A 20,657-nucleotide genomic window follows, 5' to 3' on the forward strand; every position below is an offset into this window, starting at 1 on the left:
GGGTTTATTAAGGGCAAAAACTCACTGTACAGAACAGAACAGAATTTATACAGGTTCTAGAATGCTGTTCTGACTGCCTGGATCAGTCCCACATCCAAGTCCCATGATGGAGCAAAGAAAGTGATGCCTAGTGAATTTCAGGTCTTAAAGGTAAGGCCAAACCCCAGGGGCATGTACTTCAAGTTCATAGGCAGGTGGAACAGTTACCTGTTGCATCTCTAGGGGCAGTGCTTCAAGGTCATAGATACATCAGCTACCCACTACAATGCTTCCAACATATTCCTGTAGCTTGAGTCTGCTTTAGAGGATGCCTTATATGTTGAAGTACTGAGTTCATATCAGCTCTGGGAATGGAGACACATCTGATTGTGTGGTCACTGAGTGCAGTGAATTTGGAGCCAGTCAGCTCTATTTCATTATGACACAGAATGCAGAAAAGGTTAATGGCCATTTTGACCAACTGGTAAAGTGTAGATCAATGAATGTTTACTGAAAAGATGACTCCTTTACACAAGTGCAAAGTTTAACTTCGGCTGTCACAGCACACAATAAGCAGGATGAACCATAAGGCTCTAGGGTTATATCTGAGAGGATTTAGGCAGCTGGTTCAGAGTAAATATGTGTTTTCTCTCACTAGGTCTGGCCCTTCTGCTGAATGCTCATCTGGGTAAGTCCCTAATTCCATGTTCTACAGTTGACAAAACAATTACCTACCATAAAACTCAAATATCTGAATTTCCATAAAGCAATTGTCTGATTAATATATTTAAGTAAAAATACACCCTGGTGAAGTTGCTTTTTTTATGGGACCACTAGCTCCCCAATAATGACAGTGAGACTTATTATTAATTATGAAAGCTTGGACTTTAGCTTGCTCACAACTGGCTCTATAACTTAAATTGACCTTTTTTTAAAAAATAATTCATCTACATTCTACTATGTGGCTTTTATCTCTCTCCCATTCTGGATGCCTGGCTTGTTCCACATTTCACTAGTGCCTTTTGCACCTAGATTCTAACCCTCTGAGTTCCTCTCTCTGCCTGGAAGTCCTGTCTTTTCTCTCTTGCCTAGGTATTGGCCATTCAACTTTTTACTAAACCAATTGCAGTGACACATGTTCAGACAGTGTACAAATATCCAGCAACACCTCAATATTACTCTATTTGGAAAAATGTAACAAGAAATAAAACATATTAGAGAGGTGGGTTTGTTTTGTGGGGGAGTAGAGTTTCAGGTCAGCTGTTACTGCTATCTTCTATAGCTTGACCACCTAAAAGCTTTTTTTGTTTGTTTGTTTTTGTTTTTTTCGAGACAGGGTTTCTCTGTGTAGCTTTGGACCTTTCTTGGAAGTTACTCTGTAGCCCAGGTTGCCCCCAAACTCACAGAGATCCACCTGGCTCTGCCTCCCAAGTGCTGGGATTAAAGGCGTTTGCCACCACTGCCCGGCTCACCTAAAAGCTTTTAAATTCTCATCCACTGAACTTCACGGGACCACTGGGCTTCAAGAACTATGAGCATTTTGTCTTAGAAAAAGCCTAAGCTTTTCCAAACTCTCAAAGTGAATCTGTAGCTTCTCTTGACTTATCTACAAGTGTGCTCACACTAGTCATCTCCACCCAGAGATCAGGCCTATGAGGTGGGGAGGGAAATAGAAGTAAAGCCCAAACTTTTATCATAGTTCAGTGATATCTACACCAGACCATCATACTTATTTCTGACCACCACAGGGTCTACCTACAATCTGGTATGCTACTTCACCAACTGGGCCCAGTATCGGCCAGGCCTGGGGCGTTTCACACCTGATGACATTGACCCTTGCCTGTGTACTCACCTCATCTATGCCTTTGCTGGGATGCGGAACAATGAGATCACTACCATAGAATGGAATGACATTGAACTCTACAAATCTTTCAATGGCCTGAAAAACAGGTAAAATAAAGGGGTATCTTTTGGACCAGTAGTTGCCAAATACCAGTGCTTCTGAAGATGTTACTCATAACTTACTATAACACGTCAATGCTTATCTATCTATCTATCTATCTATCTATCTATCTATCTATCTATCTATCATCTATCCTCTACCTTTTACTTATATAAAATTTAATTTTGAGAATTTGTTTTTTTTAATTTTTTTATTTTATTTTGCTATACAATTCAGTTCTACATATCAGCTATGGATTCCCTTGTTCTCCCCCCTCCCACCCCCCTCACCTTCCCCCTAGCCCACCTCCCATTCCCACCTCCTCCAGGGCAAAGCCTTCCCCACGGACTGAGATCAACCTGGTAGACTCAGGTAGGCCCAGTCCCCTCCTCCCAGGCTGAGCCAAGGGACCCTGCATAGGCCCCAGGTTTCAAACAGCCAACTCATGCAATGAGCACAGGACCCGGTCCCACTGCCTGGATGCCTCCCAAACAGATCAAGCCAATCAACTGTCTCACTCATTCAGAGGGCCTGATCCAGTTGGTGACCCCTCAGCCATTGGTTCATAGTTCATGTGTCTCCATTCATTTGGCTATTTGTCCCTGTGCTTTATCCAACCTTGGTCTCAACAATTCTCACTCATATAAAACCTCCTCATTCTCTCTAATTGAACTCCCAGAGATCCACCCAGGGCCTAGCCATGGATCTCTGCATCCAGATCCCTCAGTAGTTGGATGAGGTTTCTAGCACAACAATTAGGGTGTTTGGCCATCCCATCACCAGAGTAGGTCAGTTCGGGCTGTCTCTCGACCATTGCCAGCAGTTTGTATAATGTACTTAAATCATATCACTCCCTTCTCAACCTCTGTCAGATGCTCTCCCTTTCTCTACCTATGCAACTTTAGTGTCCTCATTTTTGTTTTAAACACACTGAGTCTAATTTGTGCTGTCCATATATCCTTGAGTGTGTGGGAATCCACTGGAATATGGTTTACCTATAGGAGTCACACCCTTAAGGAAAACTGACTCTCTCAGAGGTTCTCATTTGGCACTAATTCTTCAGCTAGGGATGCAACCTCATGCTCACCTTCCCTTCTCATGATGGAATTTTGTATGGTTTGATATTTTGGATATCTTGTACATGCTGTTGTTCCAATTGCAGTGAATTCATATGTACAACTTCTCTGCTGTATCTGGAAAAACACTTTTATTGTAGTCCACTGTCTCTGTTTCTTACAGTATTTCTACCCTGTCTTCTGTAATTATTCCCTGTTTGCTTTATGGCCTGCTCCACATGATGAAACTCATATATTACATCACTATCAGGTCCAAGAACCTGTGAACAGACAGGTTCTTTTTATTTCTTGTTGATACAAATGCATGTGGTCATTGATGTTCTAAAATAAATATAAACTGTAGAATGGTTCATGTGAAAATTAGCAAATATATTATCTTACACATATTTTAATGATAAAACAATTTAAATGTACTTCCAATGGTTTTCAGAATACTATACAATGCTAAGAATTGTAGATACCATATTGTAGAGATAAGATCTTGAACTCACTTTTCCTATCTCACTAAAGGTTTGTGTTTGTTGACCAACATCTCTTTAATCTTCCCTTCCCCTGCTTAAACATGATAACTTCAATATGATAGTTTTTGCATCATCTTATTATATTTTATTTTGTCATGTTTAACTATCCCTTACAAGCCTGTTCTTTTCTAATAAGAGACAGAAAGGGAGTGGATACAGAAGGGGGGAAGAAAAGAAGAGGAACTGGAAGTAATATAGGGAGGAAAAACAAAAATCAGAATATTGTACGAAAAAAGATTATTTTCAATAAAAGGAAAAAGATAAAATTCTACCATCTACTCTTATGAGTTCAAATATTTTAGAATCTGCTTGTAAGTGAGATCTTGTGTTATTTGTTATTCTATGCCTTGTTAATTTTAGTTAACATGTCTTCTAGGTTTAAAATATTGTTACAAATGGCAGATTTCATTCTTTTTAAAATTCAATGATATAATTCATTGCATATAATAGCACATGCTTTTAAAAGGTTCATTATTTGATAAACACTTACAATGATTATGTACCTTGGATAACTAAGAATAATGCTACAATGAATATGGAAGTGCTATTATCTACCTGAGTCATTGGTTTTACCTATTTTGGGCATAAGCTTATTCAAAAGGTTGCTATGCATTACAATGATTCTACTTTGAACTTGTTCAGGAATCTTCATACTTGCATAAAATGTGTATAGACATTTACATTTCCTATTTGTGCTCAAATATTCTCTGTATTCTCTACATAATTTACAGTACTGGTTATCTATTCTGTTTTTTTTATAAGAGATACTCTCAATACTGTTTTACTTTGCATATCTCTTATAGACAATCTTATGAATTATCTATTTTTATATACCTTTGGGATATTTACATTCCTTTTGAAAATGTCTACTCAGGGTTTTGCTCCTTTTAGGATTAGGTTGTTTCCTTGCTACTGAGCTGAGTTCTTGATATATTTGGGACAGCATCCCTAACAAGATAAATGGTTTGCAGATATTTTCTCCTATTCTTTAAGCTGAAAATCAATTTACCTCAAGATCCAGTTAATCATTCATGGGCATATACTTAAAGGACTCTGTATCTTACTACAGAGATACTTGTTTATTCATGGTCATTGCTGTGCTATTCATAATAGCCAGAAATGGGACACAGCCTAGATGTTCATCAACTGATGAATAGATAATGAAAACATGACACATTTATACAATATAACATTATTCATCTGTCAAGAAATATGGAATTTGCAGCTAAGTGGATGGAGTTAGAAATCAACATCATGAGCAAGGTAACGCAGACCCAAAGGTCAATCATCACATGTTTTCTCCTATATGTGGATGTTAAATTTCAAGGTTTAGATATGTGTTTTAATCTGAATTAGGCAGTCAGTAAGAGACTAGTGAGGAGGATACAATCTTCCAAAGAAAGGAAATAGAACATAGTTTTATAAAGAGATAAAAGGGGAGGTGGAATAGAAGGATTTACTGGGGAAGGGGATGAGGAGCAGAATAAAGGAGGGAATATGGGGAGGGACAACTAACACTAAAGGCCTTTTGATAATTCATTTGGAAACTTGCTACTGTAGGAGCTTTTATAATCTGTTCCCATCTGTTGCCAGAAGTCTCTTTGATGATGACAGAATAAGGCAGAGGTCTATGACTATAGCATAATACTATTACAGCCATTTTATTTATTTATTTATTTTAGATCAGTAGTGTTTTGTTTTATCCCAGTTCTCTGGGCTATCTAGTCTCTGGTTCTTGGTCATTCAAGTAGTGTCAGATATGAGTTCCTTCTCATGGAGTAGCCCTTAGATCAAATCAGATATTGGTCAGCTACTCTCATAAGTTCTGTGCCACCATTGTCCTAGCATATTCTGTAGGCAACACAGATTGTAGGTCCAAAGTTTTGTGGCTGGGTTGGTGTCCATGCTTGTCTTTCAGTAGCCTGTAAAGTACCTTCCCACACTAAAGAGACTAGGATATAGGGGTGAAGGCTCTATGTAGGCACCAGCTCAACTTTTCTATGTTTCATGAGTTGTGTGGATGTTGTTCTTGGCAATGGGGCCCCACTGTCAGTTTTTGGAGAGAAGCCTTTTGTCTTAACAATATCATGGGTTATTTGGAGATTTCAATGGGATCCCCTTGGTCAATAATTCAATTGAATGTAACCCAGTCCAGCTACTGGCTGCCTTGCCTGGCTAAAAGAGGTGGCTAGTTGAGACATCATATTGCCCGTTACTAAGAGTCCTTATGAAGATCACCTTCATAGATTCAAGGAAATTTCCATTGCATTACGTTTCCACCCAACCACCCAAATGCTCCTCTCAATCCCAACTGTGTAGTAGTTGGACTTTTCTGATCCCCCAGCCAGCTCCATAATCACAACACAGAAACATTATTAATTATGAAATCTCAGCTGATAGCTTAGGCTTGTTTCTAACTAGCTCTTAGAACTTAAACTAACACATTTCTATTAATTTATATGCTACCATGTGGCTCATGGCTTGTTACCTCATCTCCTACATGACCTATTTCCTTTTCATCTGGCTGGTTATTCTGCCCCTCTTAGTCCCAGCATTCTCTCTACCTTGAAAATCCTGCCTACATATTGGGCACTTAGTTTTTTATTAAACCAATCACAAGTGACATATCTTTACACATATCTCACAATATTTCTCCCTTTTTGTCTAAATAAAAAAGAGTTTTTAACTCTGACATAGTATAATTATACACAATAAGAACAATTATCAGGTGAGAATTACATTTACAATGTCTAGTCCATTTATATTTGGCAATTTTAAAGAAAATACTCCATTATTTATTCTATCTTGGTGAGTCCAAAGTTTTCTACCTAATTTACCTTCCATCATAAATAAGGAAAACTCTATCTAGTCTTCAACTTCATCAAAGATCTGAGAATCATCTTTGTTTACTTGAGTAAACAAATTACATTGTAAGTAACTTCCAAAAACATAGAAGTGACAGAGACATCTGGCTACCTGGACAGTTACCCAAAGTTCCTCTGCAACATTGGGGCATCCAATCTTTGGCATACAGGCCTAGAATATTTGGCAGACATTTTATGAAGCAGGTATTTTAAAGGACTGCCCTGCCTTATCTTGACAAAGTTTGACAGTCTTTTTCCTTTGTGTCTTGCTTTTCCAGTTTGTACAGCATACTGTCAGCAGTCAAGGCAAAAGCAGTTTCTTGCCCAAATGGCTAGCCTTGCCACATTGAAAGCAAATTCCATATGGAATTTCTTTGACGATCATTTTCTCTCAAGTAAGTTGGTGCTGCCAGGAGCAGATGTGTCTCACTGTCATGAAAAGCCCTATGTTAACAAGACATTTTAATTGTCATACTCTGTAGGTCTTTGAAGTATTTGAAGACCATCTATCTATCTAAAATGTATCTCTGTTTGACCTTAAAAACATATCTAACATGACTACAAGTTTGATTGTTGTAGTCAACTAACTACTAACCTACATTCCTTTATTATCCTAAATACTTTGTAATAATAACTTTCAAGGACTAGAAATTTACATTACATTGTTAAATGAACTGCATAGGTATAATATCTTAAACAAGAGTAGAAACGTATGTATGGTATGTTCTAACAAAAGTACCTTAAATTTGTGCTTTATTCAGTTGATGATGTTCTTTGCCTTAGAGAAGCTTTTTAAGTTTCATGAGGTCTCATGTGTTAATTGTTGATCTTGGTACCTGTGCTATTGGTGTTCTGTTCAGAAAGTCATTTCCTGTGCTGATGCATCCAAAGCTATTCCTCATTTTCTTTTTCTTTTTTTTAATCAGGTTCAGTGTATCTGGTTTTTTTTTTTTTTTTTTTTTTTTTTTTTTTTTTTTTTTTTTTTTTTTTTTGGTTTTTCGAGACAGGGTTTCTCTGTGTAGCTTTGCGCCTTTCCTGGATCTCGCTCTGTAGACCAGGCTGGCCTCGAACTCACAGAGATCCACCTGCCTCCACCTCCCAAGTGCTGGGATTAAAGGCGTGTGCCACCACCACCGCCCGGCCAGTGTATCTGGTTTTATATGAGGTCCACTTAGATTTCAGTTTTGTTCAGCATGATAAATATAGATCTATTTGCATTCTTTTACACATAGACATCCACTTTTACCAGCACCATTTGTTGAAGATGCTGTCTTTTTTTTTTTTTTTTTGAGACAGGGTTTCTCTGTGTAGCTTTGCACCTTTCCTGGAACTCACGTTGGAGACCAGGCTGGTCTCAAACTCACAGAGATCTGCCTGCCTCTGCCTCCTGAGTGCTGGGATTAAGGGCGTGCACCACCACTGCCCGGCGATGCTGTCTTTTTTAACCAATGTGTATTTCTGGCTTTTTTTTTTTTTATTAAAAATCAGATGTTCACAGGCATGTGGATTCATGTTGAGGTCTTCAATTTGATTCCATTGATCAACATACATGTTTTTATGCCAATACCATGTGATTTTGATTACTGTACCTCTGTAGTACAGCTTGAAATTATGGATGGTGTTATCTTTGGAACTAATAGACATCATCCAAACACAAAATAACATGCTTTCTATTCTGCACCTCATGTAATTTTCTCCATAGTAGACAAGATACTCAAACACAAAGCAATACTCAACAGATATAAGAAAATTGAAACAACACCATGCATCCTATCCTACCACAGAATCCAGCTAGATTGCAACATCAATAGAAACAAGGAAAGATTACAAATTCATGGAAACTGAACAACTTTCTACTGGATGAAAAATGGGTAAAGACATAAATAAAGAATTAAGACTTTCTAGAATTCAATGAAAGTGAATATACAACATACACAAACTTACAGAGAAAAAAATAAAAGCTATGTTAAGAGGAAGTCCATAGCACTAAGTGCCTACATTAAGAAACTGGAAAGATCTCATACTAGCAGCTTAACAGCACATCTGAAAGCTCTAGAACAAAAACAAGTAATCACACCTAGTAGGAGTAGATGCAAAAAATAATCAAACCCAGGGCTAAAATCAATGAAATAGAAACAAAGAAAACAATACAAAAAGAATCAACAAAACAAAGAGTTGGTTCTTTGAGAAAACCAACAAGGTAGACAAACCCTTATCTAAACTAACTAAAAGATGGAGAGAGAACATCCAAATTAGTAAAATCATAAACAAAAAGGAGGACATAATAACAGATACTAAGGCAGTCCAGAGAATCATAAGGACACACTTTAAAAACCTGTACTCTACTAAGTAATGGTATTTTTACAATAGTGTGACATTTGGGTTGGTGATGATTAAAGTCTGATTTCTGGATTTATCTTTGTTGGGTAGATGTTTTGTTCCTTGGTTTCTGTTTCCTCTCTGGATTTTTCAGAGAGTATGACGGATGTGTGTTGTCTGTTTTTCTGGCTTGTTCTGCTGATGTGTTCACAGGGAGTACATGCTTGCATTGGAACCTGGTAATTGGGATGAGGTGAGGAAGCAAAGTTGGATGAGAAGGTCTTTGTGATTTACTGAGACACAAGTCAGAGAGGAAAGGGACCACAGCAGCTTCAGAGCTTGAGATGAGACTGGGGAATTGGATCTCAGGAGCAGTAGGAGAGGTGTGGGTCTGTCTTCAGCCTACTTGTTGCCCTGGGAGGGGCAGCCTTTGGCAAGCCTACTGGAGTTGGAAGCTGGGATATAGTGATGAGTGGAAGGAGAGAGGTTGGGAGGAGATGGTCTGTGGGGTCCACAGGAGATGTAGGCAGGGGAGAGAGAAGGCTGCATCTAGTGTTCTGGTGTAGTGCCAGGGATGAGACTGTAGGGTTGCTTCTGGGGGAACAGAGATACAAGATGTCTGCAGGCAACCTACCTGGTTTTCGGGCAGATTTGGCCTGTGGTTTAGAAGGTGTGCCTGCTCGAGTTGGCAGCTGGGATACAGCCGTGAGTTGGGAGAGAGAGGTTAGGAGGAGATGGTCTGTGTGGTCCAGAGGAGATGTGAGCAGTGGGGCGGGGGAAGAGTGCAGCTGGTGTTCTGGTGCAGTTCTGGGATGAGATTGTGGGATTGGGTCCTGGGGAACACAGAGAATATATAAAGAATTTAAAAGGAGTCACCATATCATGGTTGAGACAGTGTTCCAATTTGACATCTTATGCTACCAAATAAAACCTCAAGTGCCAGGAGTGGGTTACATCATAGTAAATCACTGACCAAAGGAGTTCGTTATCAATCCCCTCAATCCCAGGCTGTTGCCAAGGCTGTTGGTTATTCTCTACAACCTGATAGTAAGGCCCTGTTTCTGAAGACAGCATTCACTTATATCATCAAATATGGAGAAATTGAGCTAATGCCCAAGTAGAACCTTCACCCCTACTGCCTGTCATTCATGATTCTGGAAGATACTCTGCGTGCTACCAGAAGAGAAAAGTAACCATCAATATCACCCAGCTACAAACCCTGTGACGTGCATGTTGTGTCCTTTCTCTGTTTCCTTTATTCCTTTGCTATGCAGTGGCTTTAATTTGATGTAATTCTGCTGTCCATTTTGCATTTGCTACTCACGTTTCCAGTCATAATACCCACCCTCCCGCATAGAGATCACTGCTTAGCAAGTCTATCATGGAACTACCCACATGTTCCCTGATTTTTCTCTAGTAGTTTTTAGTTTTATAATTTTGAGTCTTATATTTAGCTCATCAATACACCTTAAGTTAGTTTTTTTAATATAAGAGAGAAGGGTTCAAATGAATTCTTCTGTTTGTCTATTAAGCTCTGCCACATGAGGGTGATGTTTCTGGTCCAGGAGCCTCACTTCAAGTAGCAAGAATGTAGACAACTTTTCATATTGCCTGCTGTAGTCAATATTAATATATATTACATTAAAATACTTAATTATTTTAATTTAAATAAAATGAAATAAAAATTAAATTAATAAAACATTTAAAAGTGTGTGTGTGTGATGATTTTTCTTTTTTCTGTCTTTTTGTAATGACCCAGGAAACTTCAAATCATCTTGGCTCACTGCAAGAGAAAACAATGAACAGAAGATTTTAAAACTAGACATGTTTGAGGTCAAGAATTAGAAGGGTTTTCTGTATTTTGATAGAATTCTCTTTGTTTCCTTAAAAATTTTTATTTTTATTTATGTGCATGTGTGTGTCTATATTTAGCCAAGTGCATGTGAATTCAGAAGTCAAAAAGAGGGCATTGGAGTTGGAATTACAGGTAATTGGGTTGTGAATCACCTGATGTGGGTGCTGGGAACTGAACTTTGGTTCTTTACAATAGCAACATATTCTCCTAATGACTGAGCAACTTCTCCAGCCATTGGTTATTTGCATCAAAATTACATGTGTCCCTTGATAAAAATGCCTCTCCTCATCCTAAAGCAGCAGTTCTCAACCTGTGAGTCATTATCTCTTAGGGGGTTGAATGACCCTTTCACAGGGGTCCCATGAGACCATCAGAAATATCAGATATTTTCATTGCAATTTATAATAACAAAATTACAGCTATGGAGTAGCAACAAAATAATTTTATGGTTGGGGATCACCACAACATGAGGAACTGTATTAAAGGGTCACAGCATTAGGAAGGTTGAGAACCACTGCCCTAAAGTAATGTCAGAATCTTAGGGGAAATGAAAATAAAGCTAGAACTTTCATGTCCTCTCATAACCTTTGTGCTTAATTGTTATGGAAACAGACATTTCATAACCACAATTCCCAGGTATGTGTGTAATGGCAAACCAATTAATTTATATTAGTTATTATAGAAGGTAATGAAGTAATTACACTTTAGCAACATTCAACACTTTATCTGATGAAAAGGCAATGAGGTAATTATGTTTTTAAGTTATATGTAGTACAAATATTGCTAGTACAAGTCAATAAAGCCAAACAGCTGTATAATTCTGATTTCTCTGAGTGGCCCTGATTTCATTTATGGTGATAATGTAAAGTGCTTTTGTAAAGAAAGTTTCAGTAGTGGAAGACAATAGCTCAAATAGCTCTTCAGTAGATAGTATGACATTAACCCTGCTCTGAATAATTTGAGCAGGCCCAATACTATGAACAGCAATGCTATTTTAAATGGCAGAACCCATGGATTTTAAAATTTCTGTTTATCTTTTGTTTTAAAGGAACAGCGAATTGAAAACCCTCTTGGCCATTGGAGGGTGGAACTTTGGAACTGCACCGTAAGTTCTCTTTAGAAAGCCAAATGCTCACTAAAAGCACTGTAGCCCAGCATGATCCTTGTATTTTTAGACTTCAAAACTCCAGATGAATATTAAGAATACCTATGAAATTAATATCTGACTTAATAGATTATCATGCAAAATAATTAATACCTATTAGAAAAATTTAGGATTATTGTGGCTTTCACAGGGCTAATTTTGGATGGATGTCTTGGGATGCCATCCTCTGAGCTTTAGTTGCTTGCTTCGAAAAAAACCTCTTTATAAAGTATATGGAGGGCACAAGGTCTGATAAAGGTTGTGTATATCTTTTGTCTGTCTTCCTAGAGAAAGGAAAAGGAGATCATGTATACCAACAAGACTTACTTGAGTACACATGAACTGGGGGCATATTTAAAGACACAAAATTGTCTGTGAACTAAGTTTGTAGGGCATTCAAAACAACAAGGGCATTTGCAATAAACATCTGAGTTGCAAGTGGGGAAGAATAATAAGATAGAGTGAATGCTAAGATACTGTGGGTGGCAAGAGTAGTGATTGCAAAGGGAGACCAGGAAGACACTGAAACATGCTTTAATCCTCAATCAGGTCCTGGAAAAGGACTGTGAGGCAGAAACTGAAGAGCAAACTGTTTTTATTCCAGGGTAGAAAGAACACCAAGACCTTACTCTGCCTTACTTTGGTTTCCCTCAGTTTCACTGCCATGGTCTCCACTCCTCAGAACCGCCAGACCTTCATCACTTCAGTAATCAAATTTCTGCGCCAGTATGGGTTTGATGGATTGGACCTGGACTGGGAATACCCAGGCTCTCGTGGGAGCCCTCCTCAGGACAAGCATCTCTTCACTGTCCTGGTGAAGGTAAGGAAAGCGGGAAGAGGTGCTATCAGATTCAAAGCCTGTTTTTCCCAAAGACAACTGAGTGCTTGTACACACCAAACATGACTTCAGAATTATGGAATCTTAGCATAGTAAAGGTTCTTAGATGCCATGCATTCCTTGAACAAGCTATATATTGGACATTGCTCTATATGCTGTTTTCAGAAACACAATTCATTTCATCTTGACATTTATTCTATGATCTAGGTTCATTGAGCATTATGGTTTTCATTTTACAGATAAGTAACTAAGGTACTGAAAACGTGTAAATAATTTGGACATAACACAGCTAGTAAGTGTCATAAATACCAGTGTATCTGTTACTGAGTCATTGCACAAAACTGTCTGCAGTTATTGATTAATCTACACTCTGTGCCAGTTATTTGGTAAAAGTCAAAACCAAAACTAAGGCAGAATCTTGGCTTTCAAGAACACACATCCGAGGAAATGATCTCAGATAAGCAACAACTCTAGCACATTTTGATAAATGCTGTGATACAGGTCCACAGAATCCAAAATCAAATGAGCAGTTACCTAATTCTGCTCTTGGGCAAAGTCACAAGAAGCTTTCTAGGTAAAGTGGTGCTGGATCTCACTGAGAGAACTTGCTGTTATCCAACTCAGTGAGGATGGAGATGACACAAAGAAGACAGATTTGTGTGTGCAAGTGAGGAATGAGTTTTAAGCCTGTGAGAGCAAATAGGTGGCATGAATCAGATCATGCAGAGATTTTCATATTAAGTTAAAGAATTTTGAACTTACCTAAGGACAATGGAGATCTTTCAAAGATTTCATGAACCGATAAATATGACCAACCTTGTATATTTTGGAATGGTTATTTTTGGATTAACTATGAATCATGAATTAGGAATGCAGAAGCAGGATACAGTAGTAAGTCAATGAAGTAAGTTAAAGAAGAGGTGAACAAGATCCCAATAGTGGCCCTAACACTGGTGGAAGGAGAGGATATACACAGATACATAAAGAGAACAAGTATCAGTAGGAATTGGGTTTGAAGTAGAAAGGATTCCTAGTTTTTTAATTTTGAAGACTAATTTCATTGTAGTGCAGCTGGTATAGATAAGAAGAATAATAAGAGGACTGTTTGTTAGCTTTGAATATGAGTGTGGCATATCTGGAATAACTGCAAGGAACTGAGTGGATACCAACCTGGAGGACATAGCAAAGGACACTACTGAACTTATCAGCAAGGGTATATGATTGCCAAGGAAAAATAAATGATAAAAGCAACAGCTATGATGTTTGTCAAATTGGGGAAGTAATTGGCAGTGAATAAATTGAACATTTATACTACAACAGTAAGAAAACACGTTTATTGGGTACATTGGAAGGGGAAACACTGACTAGAGATCCACATACAGTACAACAAAGTAGGCTGCATGTTGAAATTGTCTCTGTTTCAGAGAAGTATTTGTTGCACAAGGGTAAACATCTTAGCATGCAGCTTCTGGATGTTTAGCTTCCACAATGTGAATGAGTGAAGTTCAGACTATGAATCTGCTAAACACGTCACTTCTTGTTATATATAATATATATAATCTCTTCCAAGCAAATCAAGCCTGTAAAATTGAGGGACACAAAAATTAAGGTAGTTCTGATTGTTCATAGTTCTGTAGTAGGCAGAGATTTTGGTTGCAGGTCTAGGGTGAGACAGTATTGTGGTTTTGTTTGGCATTTACAGTTAATAGTTTGGCTGGAGGCAAGATTTTTCTTTTTGAAATTTCTGAACCAAGTTTGTGAAAATATCCTATCCATTTTCTGACCTCTCAGTGACCTTACTACAACATGAGCTTCAGACTTTCTTCTAAGATAGATTATTTTCTGAATGGATTCATATATCAGGTGATTTGGGACAATCCTTTTCTACACTATGAATATGTACTACTCCCATTTGCTAATAAGAAGCTGGCTGTCTGATAGCTGGGCAGGAAGAAATCGAGTGTGAGAGCCAGACTAGGAGAATTCTCAGAAGAGGAAGGGCAGAGTCAGAGTCACCCGAGAGAAGCAAGATGATAATGTTGTACTGAGAAGAGGTACCAAGCCACATGGCTAAACATAGATAACAATTATTCATTGATTTAAGTATAAGAGTTAGCTAGTAACAATCCTGAGCCATCAGTTGAGTGATAATATTAAACCTCTGTGTCTGTTATTTGGGAGCAAGTGGTTGGGACAGGAAGATGTCCATTTACAATCAGGTTACCAGCTGGCTTCAGAATAACTTCAATATTGGGCTAGTGAGATACCTCAGCAGGTAAAGTATTTTCTCCAAAGCATGAGAACCTGGGTTCAAATTTCCAGAGCCCACATAAAGGCCAGATGCAGTAATGCACATCTACAATCCCAGGGCTCCTATAGAGATGGGAGGAAGAGACAGGAGCATCCTGGGAAGCAATGGACCAGCTAGTCTGGCATATACAGTAGCAAAGAGAAAAAGGGAGAGTGCCTCAAAGAAAGTGGAAGGTGAGGACTGGTATCTGAGGTCATCACATGTGCTTGCACTCACACACACAGGAGCATGAACATTTTATGTGTGTGTATGTATAGGTTATATATATGTTTCAGGTGCACATGTATGTGAAGTGTCATTTCTCAGACACTGTCCACCTTGATTTTTGAGTCAGTTTCTCAGTAGCCTAAAAATCATGGAGTAGTACAGGCCATCTGTCCAGTGAGCCCTGGGGATCTATCTGTCTTAGTTTCCTCAGCACCAAGGTTAACAAAAATACACCACTTTGTTTTGTGTAAGCATTTTTTTTTTTGGTTTTTCAAGACAGGCTTTCTCTGTGTAGTTTTGGTGCTTGTTCTGAATCTTGCTCTGTAGACCAGGCTGGCCTCGAACTCTCAGAGATCCACCTGACTCTGCTTCCTGAGTGCTGGGATTAAAGGCATGCACCACCACCACCTGGCTGCTTAAGCATTTTTTTATGTGGGTTCTGTGGGAATTGAACTATTAAACTCAGGTCCTTCTGCCTGCATGGGAAGCACTTTAACCACTGAGACATCTCCACAGACTTCACTTTCGTTTATGTTGAATAGCTCCAAAGATCATAAATAGCATCCCTACTCTTAGTTGAAGTATGACTTCCATAAATTATAATGTCTAATCATTGGCTGCAGTTCTGCTCAGTGAAGTGACAGAGAATAAAACCACAGACACAACAGTATCTGAGTTTAGCATTTGAAGACAGACATGACAATTTGCTTATAATTCTTCTTCTTCCAGTTAAACATCTTAGTTTTTTCAACCACAATTCACACAGCAATGTTCAGAGGTGTCCCTAGAATGTCCTTTGGTGACCCAAATAATGCCATTATCAGAGCAGTACTCCAAATAAATGAGAGTCACACAGAATAAAAGTGAATTAATATCTGGTACTGAATTGGACCTGTCACCCAGCCATTACCACCTTCCCCACTTGGTAATTCATAAATATATTGAATGATATGTCAGTGTTGTAAGGTGTATGGAAGCAACTTTCTATACCACTGAAAGCTAGGTAAAGGGCATCACAGAGAGTATAGTTTTAACATGATGTGATACAAGTGAGCTCTGACTGGTCATCTGGAACCTTGGATCTGGTCATGACCCAGACATTAACTTTCTGTGGGACTCCAGTGAAAATTTCCAACTCCCATGCATATTTCATAGTTATAATTTTTAAAAATTAATATCATCTATACTACTCACTTTATTGAGATATTGATAGACTAAAGTCAGACAAAATAGTTGAAAGTACCTTGGAGAAGAAAGACACTGTGCAAGTATGCATTTATTTTATATACCTATTTGAAATTAACTTCAAACATGCTTGCCTTATTCTACAGGAAATTCGTGAAGCTTTTGAGCAGGAGGCTACTGAGAACAACAAGCCCAGGTTGATGGTTACTGCAGCTGTAGCTGCTGGCATTTCCAACATCGAGGCTGGCTATGAGATCCCTGAACTTTCCCAGTAAGTGATGCACTTACCCTAAACTTCTGTGGAACCATTTTAAGCACTGCTCTTATTCTAGAGAGGTCTTGTGCTCTAAGACCTTGTTTGTACACTTGCTTTGGAAAAGATGTCTTTGTCTGCACAGATGTGAGAAACAGTTATCAGAAATGATTTTAAATCTTACTACCTATCAGGTACCTAGATTTCATCCATGTCATGACATATGACCTCCATGGCTCCTGGGATGGCTACACAGGAGAGAACAGTCCCCTCTACAGTTACCCTAGTGAGACTGGCAGCAATGCCTACCTTAATGTGGTAAGACTCTACAGTAATGCAGACTGGGGGTGAGGTAAATCATATGGAAATTATGACCTCAAATTTATGTAAGTTCAGCAGCTGTCCAATTTTGATAAAGATTTTCTTAAGTTAACTATAATTTCATCAAAAGTTTTTGAAAAGAAAATAATCAAGAAATACATCTATTGGTTATTAACATCATATAACTTGCCTGCTAAAACAGGGAGCTAATGTAATTAAACACTCACCATTGGGTCCTGTGCCTAACCTGCTTCCATTACAGGATTATGTCATGAATTACTGGAAGAACAATGGAGCCCCAGCTGAGAAGCTCATTGTTGGATTCCCAGAATATGGACACACTTACATCCTGAGCAACCCTTCCAATACTGGAATTGGTGCTCCCACTTCTGGTGCTGGCCCTGCTGGGCCCTATACCAGGGAGGCTGGGTTCTGGGCCTACTATGAGGTCAGTAGGTTGGCTATACAGTGCTTTGTAAATTTCACACCCAATGTTGTACATAGTCTTCAGTTTAGGATCCCCTGGATCTCAATGTTCATTTTGCCTAGTACCTACCTATAATAAGCAGTTCACTCCTGGTGCTTTAAGTGTTTAGATAACATACTTCTATATTTAATGCAAATAATATTCTTTCAAGCAAAGACAATACTGTTATGAACATTTATGTTAGCACAAAAAGAAATAAAATAAATTTATTTCTCATTCTACTATGGAATCCAAATTTCTAGTGCTAAAATATGGATAAAATGTAAGAATTTGACAAATAACTCAATCTGAGAATGTAGCTTAGTGGTAGAGCATTTACCTAGAAGGGACACAGCCCTGGATTTATCTCTAATACCACAGAACAAAACAACGTAGGACCATGCTGTACAATGATTTTTCATGAAAATTTTCCTTAGGTTTGGTTGTTCATTTCTTTAATTTGAACAATCAGGAAGCTGAAGCAGGATGATTTTAAGTTCTGTCCTAAAAAAGAAAGACTAGGGATGTGATGTAGCTCAGTGATAGAGCATGTACTGAGAATAGGTAAGTCCTGGGTCCTGTCTCCACCACTGCAAATATGAAAACAACTCAATTTTCTTTATTACAAAGAAAATTGAATTACAAAATTGAGGTAACCCCAAGTGAGGATATGAAAGAAAATAAATCAATGTTTTCTCTCTTTCATGGGATGACTATTTAAAGGGTTTAAATCTCTTAATGTTTAAAGATTTGTACCTTCCTGAGAAATGGAGCTACTGAGGTTTGGGATGCCCCTCAGGAAGTGCCCTATGCCTATAAGGCCAATGAATGGGTTGGCTATGACAATGTCAAGAGCTTCAGTGTCAAGGTAAGGTGAGCTCCTTGGATTTGCTGACATCACAGCACCAAGGCTGAGGAAATCAAATTAACCTTACACCTTCTATCTTTAAATAGGCTCAGTGGCTTAAGCAGAATAATTTTGGAGGAGCCATGATCTGGGCCATTGACCTTGATGACTTCACTGGCTCTTTCTGTGACCAGGGCAAATTCCCTCTGACTTCTACTCTGAATAAAGCCCTCGGTGTGCCCACTGCAAGTAAGTGACAGCATGAGTATGCAGAGGGTGTGTTACTAATGTTTCTTTATCAATTTAAAGGCAGTCTTGGCATGCTCACCCCATGGCATGGGGGTACTATTCCCATTCCATTTCATTGTACTTGCCCAGGTGAAAGACAGCTACCAACCTTCCCTAAATCTCAATTTCTAAGGAATTATGGGAAATCAAGCTTAACTTTGGAGTGTGTGGGATCAGATTTTCTAGGACTTCAAGGTTTGTAAGAGTCTGCAGAAATTGTGCTTAACTTTAGCATACAAATCTGTGTGTTTGTATGTGTGTATGTATCTTATTCAATGTCTTGCTTAGGCTCCTGGGGAGAATTAACAGGAAGCCATGCCAGTGCTCTTATATATCAATCACTCAGGGAATGTCTCAACTTCCCTAACCATTTCCAGATTTTTCTCTCAGAGGTATTTATAAACTGATCTTAAATATATCTTTTTGGGCAAATTAGGTCATTCTTGAATGCCTTAGATGACAAAAGAGAAAAAAATAGAAAGCTGGGCTGGATTGACACTTTTTATTAATTCCTGATATGTAATTGTCTTTGAGTCTCGTCAGCTGTGAGAATGCAACTAATTGCATCCCCTCCTGGCAATGGTGTGCCTAGTTTTCTTTACTTCTGGGTGAAGTTCACTGCCACAACAGATCCACCACTCTACTTTCTCTACTTGTACATTTCAGGTTGCCCAGCCCCTGATCTGCCTACTGATCAAGTGACTTCTCCTCCAGTAACAGGAAGTGGAAGTGGAAGTGGAAGTGGGGATGGGAGCGCTGAAGGCAGCGGATTCTGTGCTGGCAAGGCTGATGGCCTGTACCCTGTGGCTGATGACAAAAATGCCTTCTGGCACTGCCACAATGGAGTCACGTACCAGCAGCACTGTCAGGCAGGCCTTGTCTTTGATACCAGCTGTAGCTGCTGCAACTGGCCATGAACCTGACTGTGTCACTCTTCCCTAAACTTCTGCACTCCCCTTTACTTCTTGTCAAAGACCTCTTGCTTCCATCTAAAGTTATGGAATAAAATTGGTAGCCAAAACATGAGAGTCAAGACCCCTATGTTTTTCTACCTGTCCATGTCTATCTGCATGATGGCTTAGGCTCTGGAAAATACTTGATGTTTTCTGAGACTCTGGAGGATATGCAATGCTGCTTGCATTGCTGAGGAATGAAATTTAAGACTTTCTCCCACTCTTGCTGGGGATCTGGTGCTGTTCTAGCACGCCTGAAATTGGAAGTAGTGGCTAGATAGATGCTTTGTTCTGCAGTAGGTGGCAGTTAATGCAAAGACTCATAACTGGTCAATATGCAGAAAACAAGAAACTGTGGAATGCTTAGTTGCTTAGTTGTGATGATATTTTATTTGTGCTTTAATAAATAAACTTTGCCTGGAGATCAGGGGGAAAAGGCCAACCATTATAAGTAAACAGAGAAGTTAGGCAGTGGTAGCACATGCCCTTAATCCTATCACCTAGCCGGCAGGATCTCTGTGTGTTCAAGGCCACACTGGAAACAGAGCCAGGTGTGGTGGCACATGCCTTAATTTCAACATTAGTTAGCCATGGAGGTCTGGAGGTCTGTACAGACAGACAGAAAGTGACAGAGCTGTGTAGGAAGAGGAAGTGATGTAACTGGACAGAGAGCAAATCAGATGGCAGAACAACAAGGTATATGTGCGTGTGTAAACAGGAAGTAACTCATATTTGGAAGCTGCAGAATCAGTGAGGTAAGGCTGGCTGGTGGCTTTCCCTATTTCCCTGATCTCCCCAAGGCTTTCACCCCTATATTTATTTTATTTAATAAGACTATTTAGAAATTCATCTACATTTAGTCCTAAATGAGACATCTATGACACACCTCTCCTCCTCCTGAGGAGGATAATCACAGGAGAGGTTCTCAAAAGATTGTAAGTGTCACAGACAGTGGATAAATACAAGGAAAAGGTGTTTTCTGGACACTATAGGACATCTGCACAGATGAATTCACAACAGTTGTGACAGTATACACAAGAACAGCAAGCCAGTAAGCACCCCTCCATAGCCTCTGCATCAGCTCTCGCCTCCAGGTTCTTGCCTTGTTTGAGGTTTTGTCTGACTTCCTTCAGTAATAGACTATGATGTGAAAGTATTATCCAAATAAATCTTTTCCTCCCCAATTTACTTTGGTTATGGTGTTTCATCACAGCAGCAGAATCTCTAAGACAAACAGGGACCAGGATAGTAGGGTATTGCTATGACAAACCTGATTATGCCATTTTGG

At 39.0% G+C, this 20,657-nt stretch overlaps 1 protein-coding gene across 1 annotated transcript; it reads left to right on the forward strand.

Annotated features, from left to right (window-relative positions):
- Positions 1-618: 618 nt before the first annotated feature.
- Positions 619-19,437, forward strand: LOC131913837 (acidic mammalian chitinase). Its single transcript, XM_059266605.1, has 10 exons — positions 619-667; positions 1,728-1,929; positions 11,605-11,661; positions 12,355-12,520; positions 16,388-16,512; positions 16,689-16,812; positions 17,078-17,263; positions 18,030-18,149; positions 18,236-18,377; positions 19,083-19,437. Exons 1-10 carry the CDS (start codon positions 619-621, stop codon positions 19,331-19,333), a joined length of 1,422 nt encoding a protein of 473 aa, XP_059122588.1. The 3' UTR covers positions 19,334-19,437.
- Positions 19,438-20,657: the final 1,220 nt, after the last annotated feature.

This window comes from Peromyscus eremicus, chromosome 6 (genome assembly GCF_949786415.1).
Source record: "Peromyscus eremicus chromosome 6, PerEre_H2_v1, whole genome shotgun sequence".
NCBI classification, from domain to species: Eukaryota; Metazoa; Chordata; class Mammalia; order Rodentia; family Cricetidae; genus Peromyscus; species Peromyscus eremicus.

Coding starts and splice junctions, on each gene's coding strand:
- LOC131913837 (XM_059266605.1), top strand. CDS start 619: ATGTGTTTTCTCTCACTAGGTCTGGCCCTTCTGCTGAATGCTCATCTG. Junction 11,662..12,354: donor TGGAACTTTGGAACTGCACC/GTAAGTTCTCTT, acceptor GGTTTCCCTCAG/TTTCACTGCCATGGTCTCCA. Junction 16,513..16,688: donor GAGATCCCTGAACTTTCCCA/GTAAGTGATGCA, acceptor ACTACCTATCAG/GTACCTAGATTTCATCCATG.